Source organism: Heptranchias perlo, chromosome 8, assembly GCF_035084215.1.
Source record: "Heptranchias perlo isolate sHepPer1 chromosome 8, sHepPer1.hap1, whole genome shotgun sequence".
In the NCBI taxonomy this organism is placed as follows: domain Eukaryota; kingdom Metazoa; phylum Chordata; class Chondrichthyes; order Hexanchiformes; family Hexanchidae; genus Heptranchias; species Heptranchias perlo.
In genome coordinates, this window is record NC_090332.1 from 77496412 (window position 1) to 77514191 (window position 17780).

General features: G+C 43.3%; 1 protein-coding gene across 1 annotated transcript in view; it reads left to right on the plus strand.

The window, feature by feature from the left end:
- The first annotated feature begins 736 nt into the window (after window positions 1–736).
- The window catches only part of slc24a3 (solute carrier family 24 member 3), a 363621-nt gene continuing 346577 nt past the window's right edge, over window positions 737–17780 (plus strand). Inside the window, exon 1 of the mRNA XM_067989393.1 lies at window positions 737–1247. Coding sequence (XP_067845494.1) covers window positions 1085–1247 — 163 coding nt within the window. The 5' untranslated portion in view covers window positions 737–1084. The remainder of the gene's footprint in view (window positions 1248–17780) is intronic.

Genomic DNA, 17780 nt, shown 5'->3' on the forward strand with positions numbered 1-17780 from the left:
TCTGAAATTTTAAAATTAGATTTGGAAGAGAATTTGCAGAAAACATGAGAAATTCGTACAAGCTTTACAAAGCTACCACTTGTACAGATTTCTTATCACACCAGTGTTTTATGCACCCACAGGTGCAGGTCACAATTGAAATCACCCATGATCAGTGTTGAGGATGAAGAAGGTGTTGGTGATAGAGGCTGGGAATTCTGCACTGGGCACATATGTTAACCAGGATGATGTCTACCTTGGATCAAAGGGTTTCCTTCCATTTCTACGATTCGATACCCCACGGAGTAGCGTTTTATCAGCAGAAACAGGTGAAAATTCACTGTAGCCTAGAAGCGCAGAGCCACCAAAACAGAGAGAAATATTGGGCACAAAACCAGCTTTCCACACGCTCCTGTGGGTTTCCCGCCCAGCGAGTTAGGTTAAAATCACTCCCCCTCCCAACTCATGCATCTCTGCCCACAGATGCTGCCTGACCTGCTAATTGTTTCTCTGTTTGGATTTCAGATTTCCAGCAGTAGTTTATTGATTTTTGACGGTCGACACTGGGAGAACCCCAGTGCCACCTTGAATTCACCAGTGCATTGAATATGTGCAAAAGCCCATGGAGTGAGGATGCAATGGGTTGCATTGGTGATCGAGTCCCGAAGAGGGCGCAGTGGCCGCCAAATCCAAGCTGACACCCTCCCTCGCTCCCTCCCCGCTCTCTGACTCAACCATCAAACCCCAGCTCTCGGCTCCAGACGTTCAGAGCTGGAGACTTAAGTGAGTTGCAGCTCCCACTCTCCGCCTCTCTCGCTGTCCCCTCTCTCGCCCCTGTTCATGGATCAGATCAGAGCAGCAGCAGGAGCAGACACAGCCTCCAGCTTCCCCCCGATCTCCTCTCCTCTCGGCGTCTAATGGACTGAAAGCGAAACCCCCCCCCCTCCCCATCCCCTCCCAACCCCTCTCTTCCCCCCCCCCCCTCCTCCTCCCACTCTCTCTCTCCCCTCGCCTCCAGCCCGCTCCGGGTCCTCGGTTAAAGTTGCGCTGCTTGCGAGCAGCAGCTCCCCACCCCGCCCGGTCGATCAGCAGACACCGAGTTGGGATGGAGCCCCCAACGCCCCAACATCGCCCCTTCCAACTGATGCTGAACCAGAAGAAAATCAAAGTGCGCCGAAAAAGACGGGATTTGTTTTGGTGGCAGATCTGTTGGGTGGGCGGTGTGTTGCTTGTGGTCCTGTGTATCTCCAGCCTGGTCGAGAAAGCAGGTAAGGACTTTATTTTTTTCCCCCTGGATTGACATCGTTGAAAAGGTGAAAGGGGGTTTCGATCTCCTAGTGGTCAAGGGTGATGTGTTTCCAGAATCGGTCGAGGCGACTCGATCCTTACTACAAAGAAAATATCCCTGCCTGCCACTTCATTTGTTGGTAGCCAGGACTCGTTGATGCAGTTTTCATGAGCAGAATGATCTGAAAGCCAATTAAAGATTAGGCTTCATACAACTGTAGTGAGATGAGACAATCTGCCAAAATGCTGCTGACTCCGAATGGGCAAAGGTACTTTTGTACAAACAAAAATCGTTTTTGATACAATGGGAATTGATGGGATGAAAACATTGTAGATGGACAGCAGCATTAAAACATAATAACCCAATATTATACAAATTAAATATTCTTTTTTCTCTGTGCCCTTATTTTGTAGAAACATTATTACAAAGGCACTCATCTGCAGGACGGTTCTGTCTGTCAGGGTGAAACCAATCTACTAAAGATGTATGGTGGCAGAGTTTTCCAGCCTGTCACGCGTTCCCTAGATGTAGAGGAGGGAAGCAAGTTTGCTCTTGTACCACTGACTGTGTGGGCTGAAGTTCCCAGATAAGTCACATGCATTCTGTGATGTGTGTGACTGCACCATCTGAAGTGTATTGACTGATCCTGTTCCAGCCTCCTCCAAATCCACTGGCGATGGTGTTTCACTGTATGTGCCAAACGCAATGGATCTTCATGAAGTCCCTGGTCAAGAAAACCACTTAACAAATTCCTTCTCTCCACTTTGAGAGGCACTTGTACTTTTTTGTAAACGTTGCCCACGTAACAGCCGTCACTGTACTTCAAAAAAAAGGTGATTAATTGTGTATGAAGTGCTTCAAGATATTCCTGAGAGATGTGATAACGCTCTCTATAAATGCAATTCCTTAATGTGCATTAAGGAACACAAAGTGCACTGGGAACCAAAGCGTGATCATAGTCGTCACCAGCACAATTAATGACATGATTAAAATTGAAATGAAAAACAAGTGCCAAGAATATAATGATTAGTATTATTAAAGTACACGACCTTATTTTGAATGGTCTGCTAAGCATAGTTGAGAAAAAACATTGGTTTCCCCAGAAACTGAGAGGGAGAATTGGGGTACCAGGGCTGTTAGCGTTAATGGGCCAAATAATAATTTCTTGTCCCTGACTTTTATCTTCTTATGTTCTGGTAGCCAGTTTCAGTGATGCCCGGCAGTTGTTTAACAGATTGCCTTCGGGCGGGGGCTGGGCCTTGGGGCTGGGAGACCCAAGAGCGGCTTCATCCTCAGATAAAACTACAAAGATGTGTGTCGCAGGTCGTGATCTAATCTATGGGTTCAAATGGTGCATTTGTATTTTATGACACCCCAAACTCCTCAGTTGAATTACAGCCTTGTAAATCCCTCCCAGGTGTCCATTATTGTACATCCATGTCTCCAAATTTGTTTGGAAATGGAATTTGTCTTGAGTTTCTTTTGTATAGAATATTGAGCTATTGATTTCTACCAGCACTCTCATATTTCCTTTTGTTGAACAAAGAAAACTCACTTCAACAGTTGAAAGCTGTTTTTGGGGATGTAACACATAATATTCTAGTATGTTTACAATGATGAGGTGATCTTATCTAAATAACTTCTGTATCAGCTTTCACGTAATACTGGTACTGTAACTGCCAGTTAGAGAGAATGTTCTACCTGATAAGAACGTTCCATTTGCAACCCCTCAGATAATGAAGTAATCTGTGCCCGCATTCAGCAAGAACTGGACAACATCCAGGTTTGGGCTGATAAGTGGCAAGTAACATTCGCGCCAGACAAGTGCCAGGCAATGAGCATCGCCAACAAGAGAGAGTCTAACCACCTCCCCTTGACATTCAACGGCATTACCATCACCGAATCCCCTGCCATCATCATCCTGGGGGTCACCATTGACCAGGAACTAAACTGGACCAGCCACATAAATACTGTGGCTACAAGAGCAGGTCAGAGGCTGGGTATTCTGCGGCGAGTGACTCACCTCCTGACTCCCCAAAGCCTTTCTACCATCTACAAGGCACAAGTCAGGAATATGATACAATACTCTCCACTTGCCTGGATGAGTGCAGCTCCAACAACACTGGGAAGCTCGACACCATGCAGGACCAAGCAGCCCGCTTGATTGGCACCCCATCCACCACCTTAAACATTCACACCCTCCACCACCGGTACACCGTGACTGCAGTGTGTACCATCTGCAAGATGCACTGCAGCAACTCACCAAGACTTCTTCGACAGCACCTCCCAAACCCACGACCTCTACCACCTAGAAGGACAAGGGCAGCAGGCACGTGGGAACAACACCAACTGCACGTTCCCCTCCAAGTCACACATCATCCTGACTTGGAAATATATCGCCGATCCTTCATCGTCGCTGGGTCAAAATCCTGGAACTCCCTACCTAACAGCACTGTGGGAGAATCTTCACCTTTTGGACTGCAGCGGTTCAAGAAGATGGCTCACCACCACCTTCTCAAGGGCAATTAGGGATGGGCAATAAATGCTGGCCTTGCCAGCGACGCCCACATCCCATGAATGAATTAAAAAAAAGAACGACGGTCATCTCTTGTCACATAGAACTGCAAGGTATTGAGCAAATTTTTAATAGGTGAGGGGTTCATGGAACTTTGGCAAGAGGTCCCTTTAAGTAAGATTAGGATGCTTTTACAAAACATATCTCCTACAGTATCTCCTCCTGGTAATCCTGCTACCTCATCTGGTTCTTTGAAAGAGCTTGTGTCTTTTGCTCCTTGTCACTGTGCTACTGCAACAGAATGCACAGCTACTATTGCGGAGACTGCACTTTGTTCTTAAAAGAGTAGGTTAATGGGGATCTCATTGATTTTAGACCTGAGTCTCGCACCATCAAGCAGATTCGCCCTAATGAGCTAGGTGTGCAGTACTGATTTATAAAATACACAGCTTGAATGTACGGTGTGTATCCTAGCTGAATTCAGTTTCCATTTAGATGCCGATTTATTTTATCAATGAGTTTGCATAATGTATGTTTTCTGATATTCATTAGTATTGTGGTTATTGATAATATAATCCTCACCCTGCTGATGTGGTGAGCACAAGTGCTGATGAGAACTTTGAAAGTTAAGAAAACTAATATTGCTTGCTGCATGTTGTGAAACCCATCATCAAGGAAGCAATTTGTTATTTCAGTGCGGAATTGTATGAAGAAATATTTTATTTTGAACCATTCACTGCTGAAAATTATATTTGATGGCCAGACAGCGGAATTGTGTATTCAGAGGAAACCTAATGTTTAACAGTCGAACAAGCAACTAATCCTAACATACTGCAAAGGTGTGATAGCTGAGAAGTGACTGTCAGTCCTAGGTTATTAAAGTCTTACCTACAAGCAGGGATGCTGTTTATCCCATACAATTCTTATTTTAAACTCTCTATTATGTATTGACACAGGAACTGTGCTGGCCAAGTAATGAATCAGCCATCCCCCTCCTGCATTTTCCCTCAGATAAAATGAGTATTGTTGTCCTGAACTGATTTGTTTTCCTCCAACTCAAATAAAACCACCTCCATCTTCTCACCCCTCAACCTGCTGGTTTTATTTCCCTGAATCTTGCATCCAGTTTACACTTGGTTATTAAAACTGCATAGGTACCCTCGTGCTACTACAGATTATAAAAACTGCTGTCATTGTGAGGTGCAAAAACACTTGGTTGGCTGTCAGGGATTTGGGTCATTGGGGGAGGAGCATTAGCTCACAGGAAGGAGGCCCACAGTCCCAGTGCTTTCCCAGCTCCACATATGGCCTGTAGACCACATGCTCTGACTGTTCTTTGCTTAAATACTTATAGGGAGTAGTTGGGTTGCATCAATGCTGATAGCTGCACCTCTCACTGCCCGGAGTGAAAGCTGGTTGTGTCTGCAAGTAGTCGGGGTTCCTTGCTTCACTGAAAGTAGGCAGTATAGACATGGGTTGCGTCCAGAGGGATGCTAAGACTAGACATGTCTTTAGTGACCTCTAAAACCGCTATTGATAAGGCCAAGTAGCAGGACCTGAATGAGTGCTGGAGCTCGCCCCTTTAACCACAGTTGACAGTCAGATGGAATTTTGAGTCTGAGTGGGTTGAGCTATATGTAGTGCAGCATTTTGTTTTGGTCTTACTCATTCTGCTGCAGGTGGAGATTGTGAAGGTCATTCTCCGTGTTTCCCTCCAATGATCCCATGAGATTGGGTGACTTAAGTCATGTTCCCAGTTTCTGCCAAGCCTCCAAAATGCACAGGCAAAGGGAATCCCAGGACACTGACCAGATAGATCACAACACCCTACCCACCCTTCTCACCTCTCACAGGTATCTATTGAGAACTTTCTCTTTCTTCCTTTGACCTTCTAGACAGAGGACCTCTGTGTCAGCTTGGCTCAGTTGATAGCACTCTTGCCCTTGTGTTAGAAGGGTATGGGTTTGACCCCCCACTCCATAGAACCATAGAAAAGATACAGCACAGAAGGGGGCCATTCAGCCCATCGTGTCCATGCCGGCTCGAAGAACAACCAGGTGCCCATTCTATTCCCACCTTCCAGCACCCGGTCCATAGCCCTGCAGCTTACAGTGCTTTAGGTGCAGGTCCAGGTACTTTTTAAAAGAGTTGAGGGTCCCTGCCTCTACCACCAATTCGGGCAGTGAATTCCATACACCCACCACCCTCTGGGTAAAACAGTTTTTCCTCATGTCCCCTCTAATCATTCCACCAATCAGCTTAAATCTATGTCCTCTAGTTCTTGAACTCTCCGCTAGGGGAAACAGGTACTTCCTGTCTACTCTATCTTGGCCCCTCATAATTTTGTACACCTCAATCAAGTCTCCCCTCAGCCTCCTCTGCTCCAAGGAAAACAACCCCAGCCTATTCAGTCTCTCCTCGTAGCTGCAATTTTCAAGCCCTGGCAACATTCTTGTAAATCTTCTCTGCACTCTCTCCACAGCAATTACGTCCTTCCTGTAATGTGGTGACCAGAACTGCGCACAATACTCCAGCTGTGGCCTTACCCCGTTTTATACAGTTCCATCATTACATCCCTGCTTTTGTATTCTATATCTCGGCTAATAACGGAGAGCATTCCGTATGCCTTCTTCACAACCTTATCGACCTGTACTGCCGCCTTCAGGGACCTGTGCACATGCATGCCAAGTTCTCTCACTTCCTCTACCCCCCTCAATATATTCCCGTTTACTGCGTATTCCCTTTTACTGTTTGCCCTCCCTAAGTGCATTACCTCACACTTCTCTGGGTTGAACTCCATTTGCCACTTTTCCGCCCACTCCACCAACCCATTGATATCTTCTTGGAGTCTACAGCTATCCTCTTCACTGTCAACTACACGGCCAATTTTTGTGTCGTCTGCAAATTTACCAATCATGCCCCCTACATTCAAGTCCAAATCATTAATATATACCACAAACAGCAAGGGACCCAACACTGAGCCCTGTGGCACACCATTGGAAACGGATTTCAAGAGCTGATCACATAATCTACACCCCAGTGCGGTAATGCTGGAGTGCTGCAGCATTGCAGATGCTTGTTATGTTTTGGGGTTTTTTACTCTGATATGTTCTTGGGTTCAGCATCTCTGACCACTGCTGTTTGTGATCCCTTGTTCCCATGAATCTAAGTGCGTCTTTACCTGTATTTCAGGTTACTGCTTATGTTACGCATCTTCACGTGATTTCGCATGACTTTTCAATGTGGTAGAATAAACACTCTACGGCTGTAAACTGTCAAATGTATTTATTAAACAGTAAATGGATAAGTGAACAGAAGCAATCACACACTGTAGATTTACAGTAGTAAACGATTCCTCCTCAGAAGATAGAAAATAAAACAGTTGCATCAGCTGTGCTGAACTGCAATATAAACTGGAACAGATACAGGATCGCTGAATGTTTAACCTTGTGTGGTGGTTTGTGGCTGACTGTCCATGGGGGACCCTCTGGCATGGTTCTCTCTGATGGCAGCAGGTGGACTACTCAATTAGAGCCTAAATACTTATCAAAATTTAACTAGACAAAGGAAATTTAAATATGTATCTTTTAAATAGGGTTGTCAATCACGCATATGTTCATACAATACCGGCAGCATGCTTGTATATGAATTGAATGGTTTGGCCTCTCTCCCAGATAACAGTCAAAGATATAGGCCCGGAGATCGCTGGAGTGGGCCATCTCATGGCGTAAGTTAGACTTTTTCCCTCACCCTTCAGCTCAATTTATTTTTGCGCTGTAACTTGCTGGAAGTGCGAGTTGATAACAGTGAGGGCAAATGGGCAACCGGGACCTTAGTGAAAGGCAGGACCAACAGTCTGTCTCCCTCACCAATGAGATTTAAAGATTGAGAAAAAAAAACAGAGGAACAACTAAGACGGAGGGTGAATTAGAGTCAAATCAGGTACAGAAAGGGAAATGAAGAGAGGGAAAGAAAGATTGGATTAAGAGAGAGAGAAAAAAAGAGATAGAAGGGAAAAGTAAGAAAAAATTTTAAAATTTAAAATTTAAAAAAATCTCTAACAACAATTTACCACCTGAAGGAATGGGATGCCACAGTTCAAATTGTTCAATTTCTGGGCCAGATAGGTTGATTGACGGTCATTAACAAAAGGTACTTACGCTGTTAATTACCAGACTTAACTTTCTGTGGCAAGTTTAATGGTCAATTAATATGCAAATTTAGCAAGCTCTTAAAAATAACGGGAAGGCTAAGCGCAAGATGCCGTTTGTGTGAACGGAGCGGCATAAATCGACCCGCAAGTTCGGGAGAGTCACAACTCATGACGTATCTCTTAATCCCCTGAACTTACTGGCCGATGTGCATATTAATAATGGCGTGCGTTGTTCACATGCCATTATTTTTCCAGCAGGTTTCGGCCCACAATATCTGTATCTGGGCGTATTGTGTATCAAAACAAACAAGCTGCAGCGTTTTGTGTGATTGAACCTGGCTTTTAACCCCCTATGTACCATTACAGAAAAGAAAGAAGCGAATAACATGGTACATCAAAGACAAAAATGATTTGCTTTTGTCACAGTGCTATCCTTTGGATGAGATGTGAAACTCAGGTCCCATCAGCCTATGTTGGTGGTTCATGTCCCAAAGCACTAGTCAAAGAAGAGCAAGGAATTCTCCTGGAATCCTGGCCAATATTCCTCCATTAACGAACACTGTCAGAAAAAAGACTTACATTTATACTGTGTCATGTCTCTCAGAAATGTCCCAAAGCAGTTCACATATTTGTGAATGACTGTTGTGTAGGTAAATGCTTCTGCCAATTTGCATTTAGTGAGATTCACAAACAAAAATTAGATCAATATTCAGTTTGTGCTGGTGTTGGTTGAGGGGGGAATATTGGCCAGAACACTTCTCGTCAGTTAGTGCCTTGGCACATTTTAAGGACCACCTAAAAAGCAGGCCTCTGTTCAGCGTCTCATCCAAAGGATAGCATTGCCAATAATGCAGCTCTCCCTCTGTCTACACTGGAGTTCCAGTCTATATCATGTGCTCAAATCCTGTAGTGAGGCTTGAACCCACAATTTTCTGACAGAGTTGAAAGTGCTACCACTAAGCCAAGTTGATATTTGGTCAGTTTGTCTGGCCATTCATTTTATTGCTTGTGGGATCTTGCTGTGTGCAAATTGGCTCCCCCATTTTGCCTGCATAACAGCCATTGCATTCCAGAACAATTAGTGGTATGTGCACTGCCGCGGGATATAGTTGAGAGATGTGATGAAGTGTTATTTAAATGCAAGCTCAACAGTACAGTTGAAGGCTCCTGGCAAGGAATGACTCAGGCCTCATCAACAGTTAACCCCAACCAATTTGTTAGCAGTTCAGGCTTTCAACATTTTTATTTTGCATTCACAGCAAAAAAGGCAATTTCCAAGAACAGATTAGAACCTGCATTCTTGTATATACAGTAAGTGGGATAGCACACTATGGGATTAACAATTACCCCATAGTTATGTTATATAGTGCACCAGATCAGATAGGATATGCACCATGTTCTCCGGTCTTCTCTGGAAGGTGATAACCACCATACCACATCATAGTGTATATGCTAAAACTAATAGATTGATTTATGAATAGAGCCAGACATAGATGCAGTAAGACACGACAAATTATTTAAAGTACATTAGTTAAAACAAAGATGGAATCACCTACAAAGGGTTAATCTACTCTTTTTCTAACATAGTTCTTATACTGCTCGAATAGTGACAGGACTCTGGTATGAAACTGTCTTTCATAGACCTTCACAGTGGAAGTTGTACATGGATGATGCAAATGACTAATCTGCAGAATTCAGACGTTTAGATAAACTAAAGATTAAAGGAAAAACCCACAGCTCTTGTACAGTTCTGGGTCTGCTAAAATGGTCTCAAATACACAATATAGGAAAAGATAATTGCATGACATACGAATGAGCAATTTCTTACAGATGATGTGGAGTCCACATCTGCTAAAGCTTTGAACCACATAGATTTTGAAATTCCTCCATAACAAAGTTACCGTATCGGCCTACTTACCAGATTCATCAACCTGGCCTGTTTTACTTAGGAACAGGAGTAGGCCATTCAGCCCCTCGAGCCTGTTCCACCAATCGATTAGATTATGGCTAATCTGTAACTCAGCTCCGTTTACCTGTCTATGGTCCCCTCGATACCCTTGCCCAACAAACATCTAGCGATCTCAGCCTGGAAAATTTCATTTGACCCGCAGCATTTACACCCTTTTGGGGGAGAGCGAGTTCCAGATTTCTACGGCCCTTTGAAAAACTGCTTCCTGATTTCACTCCTAAATGGCCTAGCTCTAATTTTAAGATTACGCCCTCTTGTTCCGGATTCCCCCACCAGAGGAAATAGTTCCTCTGTATCTACCCTATCGAATCCATTTATCATTTTAAATGCCTCTATTAGATCGCCCTTCAGCCTTCTAAACTCAAGGGAATACATGCCAAGTTTATGCAACTTGTCCTTATAATTGGAACCTTTAAGCCCTGGCATAATTCTGGTGAATCTGTGCAGTACCCCCTCCAGGGCCAATATATATTTCCTGCAGTTTAGTGCCCAAAACTGAACAAAGTACTCCTGATGGGGTCTGACCAAAGCTCTGCACGACTAAAGCATCACCATCGCTTTTGAATTCTAGCCCCCTTGAGATAAAGGCCATCATTCCATTAGTCTTTTGATTACTTTTTGTACCAGTGCATTAGCTTTTAGTGATTTGTGTACATGGACACCTAGATCCCTTCACAGCTTCTAGTCTCTCACTTTAAGAAAATATTCCCATTTGTCTTTCTCATATCCAAAGTGGATGACCTCACACTTCCCCACATTGAACTCCATCGGCCATAGTTTTGCCCACTGACTTTGTCTGTCTATGTCTCTTTGTAACTCCCTGCTCCCATTTGCACACCTTACTGTGCCTCCTAACTTCGTGTCATCTGCAAACTTGGATGTACAACTCTCTATTCCTTCATCCAAGTCATTAATATATGTAGTGAAAAGCTGAGGCTCCAGTACAGATCTCTGAGAAATCCTGCTTGTCACATCCCGCCAATCAAAGTACAAACCCTTTATTCCTACTCTCTGTCTTCTACCTCCCAACCAATTACCAACCCAAGGCTACCTCCAATTCTGTGCACTCTCATTTTTGCTAATAATCTCTTGTGTGGAACCTTATCAAGCGGCTTCTGGAAGTCCATATAGACAACATCCATAACCACTTCCCTATCCAGCTTGCTCGTGACCTCCACAAAAAAATCAACTAAATTAGTCAGACATGACCTACCCTTCACATGTTGACTCTCTTTGATCAGCTCTTGTCCAAGTGCTCAATCACTCTGTCTCTGATGATGGATTCCAGTAACTTCCTCACAAACGGACAGCTCTATAGATAACTACCCTCCTTCCCTTCTTTATTAATTTTACCATCTCCAGTCTGCATTTTATAAATTGGAAAGGAAAGCCACCTTCCATTTTAAAATAAAGAATTTTTCTCTGAATTGCCAAATTTGACATAGGATGAAAACTTTGTTTTAGTCAAACCCCACTGAACCATACAGCTATATAAGAAAGAACAAACTTGCATTTAAAAGACTCATAAATGTATCCATCTGCTATTACTATGTCTTCTTCTATTGTACAGTGACTTGGTAAAGCAATTACACTTTTGTACAACTCAATGGAAATAATCGAAGGAAAGTATATGGGAAAGCAAAGTACCTGGTCAGTGGGTATGAAAATTCTCTCAAATGAGTATTGCTGTACTTTAAATACCTCTTTCATCTGATACCGGTTTCTGAATATCAGTAATAAATAAAAATGTGCTGGTGAATGACATTAATGCTTTTAATATCATAACATGGATGTACATCCTGATGAAAGTATACATTCCTAGATGCAAAAACCTTTGTTTCAAGAACTGCCCCGGCTAACACAAGGGAGGAGAACACCTAAATTTGAGGGAACAGTTACAGGTGTAAAAAGCCAAGAGGGTGTAAAGAGGGTGGATATTCCTTTCCTGGCACAATCCATTTGCTCAGTAATTGATTAATTTCAGTAGATCTCCATCTTACTCTTGCCTCTGGGCACTAACTTTGTAAGATTGAAGTATTGGACAATAATTAAATACAGATTTCTGAATGTCGTGGTACTTTTTCCCTGTAATTATCTCTTTTTCTCTCCTGAAGATGGTATCTTATCCTGGGGCTCAGTTCCTGTGGCCAGTCCTCATGTCCAAGCTCAAATTGTTGTGGTATGGTGGCCTGGCAGTTAAATTACTGGACTAGTAATCTAGAGGCCTGGATTAATAATCCAGTGATATGTGAGTTCAAATCCCACCTTGAGAATTGGAATTCATTTATCAAATCCCACCATGACAGTTTGAGAAATGGAATTCATTTTTTTTAAAATCTGGAAATAAAAATTAACCACAAAGCTATTGGATTGTCGTAAAAATCCAACTGGAAGTAAACCTGCCGTCCCTACCCGCTCTGGCCTATATGAGATTCCAGTCTCACGCCAACATGGTTGATTCTTAACTGCCCTCTGAAGTGGCCTAGCAAGCCACTTAGTTGTATCAAATAACCACCTTCTCAGGGCAACTGGGGATGGGCAATAAATGCCGGCCTTGCCAGCAACGCCCACATCCTGAGAATGAATAAAAAAAAGATAATGACTATCAGAAGATTATTCAACGAGAGTAGCCATTGTAGCCAAAACTGATATTGTCTTCACCTGATATTCAAACCTGGGCACTTTCCAGTCGGGTCACTTGGTACTAAATAAGAACTTTGGCTAATTCTACCCCTTCACCATCATCTCCAACCTCAGGCCAGTGTTCTGGCTGAAGTCAACAAACTCGGCGTAGACTAGGATTTGATCCTGAGACTTCTCTATTTTTAATGGCTCTACACCATGTAAATGGTACATTTGGGGTAATACAGCTTTTCAAAACTAATAACATGATCAGCATTACTGATGTGAATAACCCAGTGACTTTATGCTCCAATGCCCTACAGTCTGCTGTTAAACTATTCAAATTTGACTCCATAATCAATCAGTTTTGCCGTACTCACCTTTAAACCAGTTAGGGTAGATCTTTACTGGGTGCAATAGTGCAAATTGGGTGATAGCAGGTCGGTAGCCTGCTTTACATCTCTCCTCATTTTTATTTCCATTGCCACTGATTTAATCAAACGGTTCTGGCAATGTCATAAATTGTGAAGCAAAGTTCACGCAAGCATTTTAGTGATTACAGTGCTGACTTTTTTTTGGTCCGCCTTCCATTTTTGTCAATTTCTCCCTTCCCGTTGCTTCTTCCTCTCCTTAAGGCAATGGCTCCCTGTTGAGGTATCGTTCGATAGTGTCAATTGCTCTTCAGTACCTTGCACAAGTGGATATTTTTCATGTGTGACCTTAGACAATGACTGTTGATAGGATTATGCCGCCACAGGGAGAATTGTAACCTCATTCTTATCCTGTCTTCATCTAACATCCTCAAAAATGCTAAATAATGATCAGGTGCAGGAACCCGGTTGTGTTTTTTTGCTGCTCTCCAGCACAGGGTGCTGGGACCAACGTAAGTGTCATTATCACTAATTTGGCTGCGATCAACTGGCTGAGCACAAGCCAGGGATTGAATTGGGATTTTCCTGGGGGGTAATTTTAACCCTAAAGAACGGGTGGGAGGGTAAAATAACAGGTTTTTCCAGTGTTTTCCAGCAACTCCTCTGCAACGCGCCCACTTCTGGGTTTAACATGGGTATGTGCGCAGCCAAAACTCTAAGCCACGTCCCCAATTAATGCCGGCGGGCGCATCGTTAAAGGGGCAATTTACCTGCATGAAATACTTGAGGTGGGTCATTTTTTGGTGATTCTGAACCTGAAACGAATTTTACTTCACCTGCACCAGTTTCCATAGCTTCTGAACCTCGCCCTTGAAACGGAGGCGAGATGTAGCCGAAGTTGATTTAGCCTTTTAAACCTGCGATTGACACCAATCAGTAGCAGCTCAGGGATTGCAGTGGCCTTTCAGTTCTCTCAGGCAAACATTTGGCTGAGAGTTCTTTGTGTTGAGTCTCTATTCTCTCTTCCAGGCATCGCTCAATTAAATTAAATAGTCAGAAAATAATCAATCGTTAACATCCTGAATCAATTTTGAGTAAGTGCACAAGCTTATATTTTTAAGAATGATGACAATACCTGAAATATTGGAATATTCTGCAGTCAAGTTGAATTACACTTGTGGCTGGTGGCAGCTGTACATGCCCTGCAAATAGCTCAGCAATCTTCCTGTCTGCTGAGGAAACTATCAATTGAACTTGTTGCTGAGTTCTTGGGACGCACCAAGACACCCCATCCAGAAATTGGATAAATCTCAAGCTCCTGCCTCGTTGTCCCTTCCCTCACTTGTCTCTCTCTCCCCCTCACCTTCCTCTCTCCCTTCCCCTCCTCCTGCTCCCTCTCTATTCCTCCCCTTCTCTTTCATTTTCCCTCTTTCCTCTCCCTTACCATCCTCCTCTCCCCTCATCTGTCCTTCACCCCACCCCTCACCTGTCCTCACCCTCTGCCCGCCCTCTCTCCCCTCCCCATTCCTCCCCCTCTTAGCCTCTCCCTTCCCTACCCTTCTTCTCCCCCTCACTCAGTCTGCCTTCACTGTTCTCACCCTCTCCCTTTCTCTCACCCCTCTCCTCCCTGTCTTGGCTCAATTATCTCCCTTGGTTTACCTGAAAAGTTTCATTGGTTTTGACTCCCTATGTGCGATGCCATAGGAGGTCAACAGCAAAAACTGCAACCGTTGAAAAGAAATCTCTCCTCTGCAGCACCACCATTGCATCACTTTCTACATCCCCTGGTAGAATAATGAACATGGCCCCCACTCAACTGAGCAAAAAAATGGAAACCAACCCCCTGAAAAATGACCATGAGCTCAAATGCATCCCCACAGCAGAGAACCACAAACGCACCTCAGAAATTCCAGGAAAGGACAACAAACCTTCTCCTCCCACCACTAAGCAGAAATTCTGGCATAGGATCACAAACTCTCATTCACCCCCAACCATCTCCATCTCAGAAATTGCTGGTTAGGTTTTAAACCAACATTCACCCCCCCACCAATGGCCGAGACCCCCTCCCCATCGATGGCCGAGACTTCCCCGATGGCCGACCTCTACCCCCCCCCACCCCCACAATGTCTCAGAACCCCCCGCCACCGATCTTAGACTTATCTGGCATCCGCTCCAGGCTGCTTTCCCTCCCAACAGTATGTCATTCTAGCTGGCTGGTGCATGGGATACCCAGAAGCAAAAATAATGGCCTTCAATTGAGTTGTGATTGCAGATTCTGACGCACTCACTTCACTTTTGGGTTTCCCACGGGAACATCTACCCACCCACTTAGTTCCCGGCTCCAAGTAAAAGTCATGACCCCTAGTCTGTATGGCTGATCCATTGGGAGATCCTTAAACTCACTTCCAGTCATTTGATGTTTTTCCCTACATTACAACAGTGACTACATTTCAAAAGCACTTTATTGGCTGTAAAGTGCTTCGGCATGTCCTGAGGTAGTGAAAGACGCTATATGAATGCAAGTTCTTTTCTTTCTTTCTATAGACTATGCAAATCGAAGAATCCATTCATATTTTATCCCATAAGTATACTAAGCCTGAAATATAGAAGAACTGATCACTAAATTGACATTTATCCCAGTCCAACAAAATAAAAGCAGAAAGTTGACAATTTTTTTGTCTTAAAACCTTTTTTCACTTGTCATATGGCAAGTGCATTGAGCGAGGTAGCAGTTGCATGATGTAAATGAGGGGGCAGTGAAAAAAATTGTACGGGTTTAAGTACGAGAATATGGGAAAATCTACCGTCATCTGTATATTGTAATGTTCTGTGGATAATATATTACAAAGGGAATATGATATGTTTTTTATTGCTTATGACATTTGTGGCTTTGTGTGAATATCCTGTAGGTTGCTAGGATATTCTCGATGGGAGTGGAATTGTATGTTACAGAAGCTTGTCCAACACGTTATTTTTACCGTATATGTGTTGAAGTACTCTTTAAACTATAATTGGAATTTCACTTAATGTGGGACTGTTGTCATAGTACTAGTAATAAAGCTCGCATTTACATAGTACTCGATCTCATTGAAATGTCTCGAGGTGCTTTGCACAGTGAATTACTTTTGGAAGTGCGATCACAGTTGGCAGTGGCAGACTGTGCCAGCAATGTCCTGCAGTCATGCAATTGTACAAGGACGAGCAAACAGTAAGGAACTGTGCCTCCAACTTTTTAGAATACAATAATTGCAGCGATTATTTGTAACTGAGCCCAGCCTTGTTTTGTGGTGCGGTCCCATAAATGTGCTCTCACCATAACATGTATTCCATGAAATTATTTTCAGGCAAGAAGCATATGTTACACGCCAATGGAATAACAAGAACATAATTAAGTTTTTTTCCCACATTTTCTTTTGTGACTTGACATTTTTCTTCTTTCTGTAGGCCTGTTTTTCCTCCTTGGTCCACACCTTTCCCTGACTGAGACCAACCACTTGACATGTTCCCAGACTCCTCCAGTTCTGTTGTTGAAGTAACCTCAAAAAATTGTGGGTTGGAACTGCAGCTTCTGTTGTTTTTCTTTCCCCCCCCCACCTCCCCAGTACCATATTACCCCCCTCGGGATAAGTGCCTTGACTCTGCTCAGGATTATCCTCCCCATTCAGCTGCTCCCATAGGAACTCACCATGCAAGGAGTGGCATCTGTCAGCTGATAAGTGCAGGATCAGGCCACAATTTCTGTCTACATTTTCATTTGAAGAAATAGGGCAGCATTCTTGGTACAACAGCTCAAATGCTAGTTGGAGCAACATTTAAAGGGGATTGTCCTCCTGATAGAAGATAGGCTTGTCCCAACATTGAAATTCTCCTCAATCTTGGACTGGCCAGCTGTGCTTTTAACCATAAATATAGATGGTAGCTTTAACATCAGATTGATTCTCATCACCTGAAAATTGAATTATTTTCACTAAAACACTTTGTTTTTCATATAATCAGATGTGAGTACACGGTGAGACAGTACCCACGAGTGACTAATTATTTTAGTAGAAAGAAAATAGAAAATATCAAGAGGATTAGGAAGTTCCCTATGTTCATGTTTGCCAAGTGCAGATTAAGACCATCGGAACATAGTATTAGGACAGATTTCACAGGGGAATATTACTCCCATCAACATGGTATTTTGGGTTGTAATTGAGTATGAACCCAAGCTGCCTCCAGCCCATTTGGGACTGGAACTCTATTTTCTGTCCCAGAGGCTCATTTGCACCTGATTCAATATTGGAGGCAATTTTAATCTAACTCACTGGGTGGGAAACCCACGGGATCAGGTGGAACGCTAGTTTTACATCCGGTTCAAATGTCACTCTCTGTTGACTTCAATGGAGAGTAACATTTTCCCGCCCAGTGAGTTAGGTTAAAATTGCCCCAATATGTGTCTGTTTGCACAGAAAGAAAAACTGCAGGTTTTAATTTGCCTACTGAAGCCGGGTGCTAGTTTGAGATTACGTCAGAAATTGTGCTAGCCGCACTGGAAATGTGATTAGAGCCATACAATGTAATCACTAATGGAGCCTTTATGAAGAAGAGTTGATAACTTTGTTATGTTCATTTACAAACACACACGTGATGATGTATATTGAACTGAAGTACATCATTGTGTTACTTAGGAACACTGAATAGGAGGGGAGTCGTTGAGCCTGCTCGACCAATGTTAGCCATGGCAGCTCTATCTTTTTAAGTCTAATTCCTTGCCTTTTCTCTATATCCTTTTAATACCTTCTTCCCAAGTAAGTCTCTATCTCACTTTTAAACACCTCAGTTGGTTTCGCATCTGTTGCCACTTTTGGTTGTGCCTTCCACATTCTCAAAATTCTTGGTGAAGG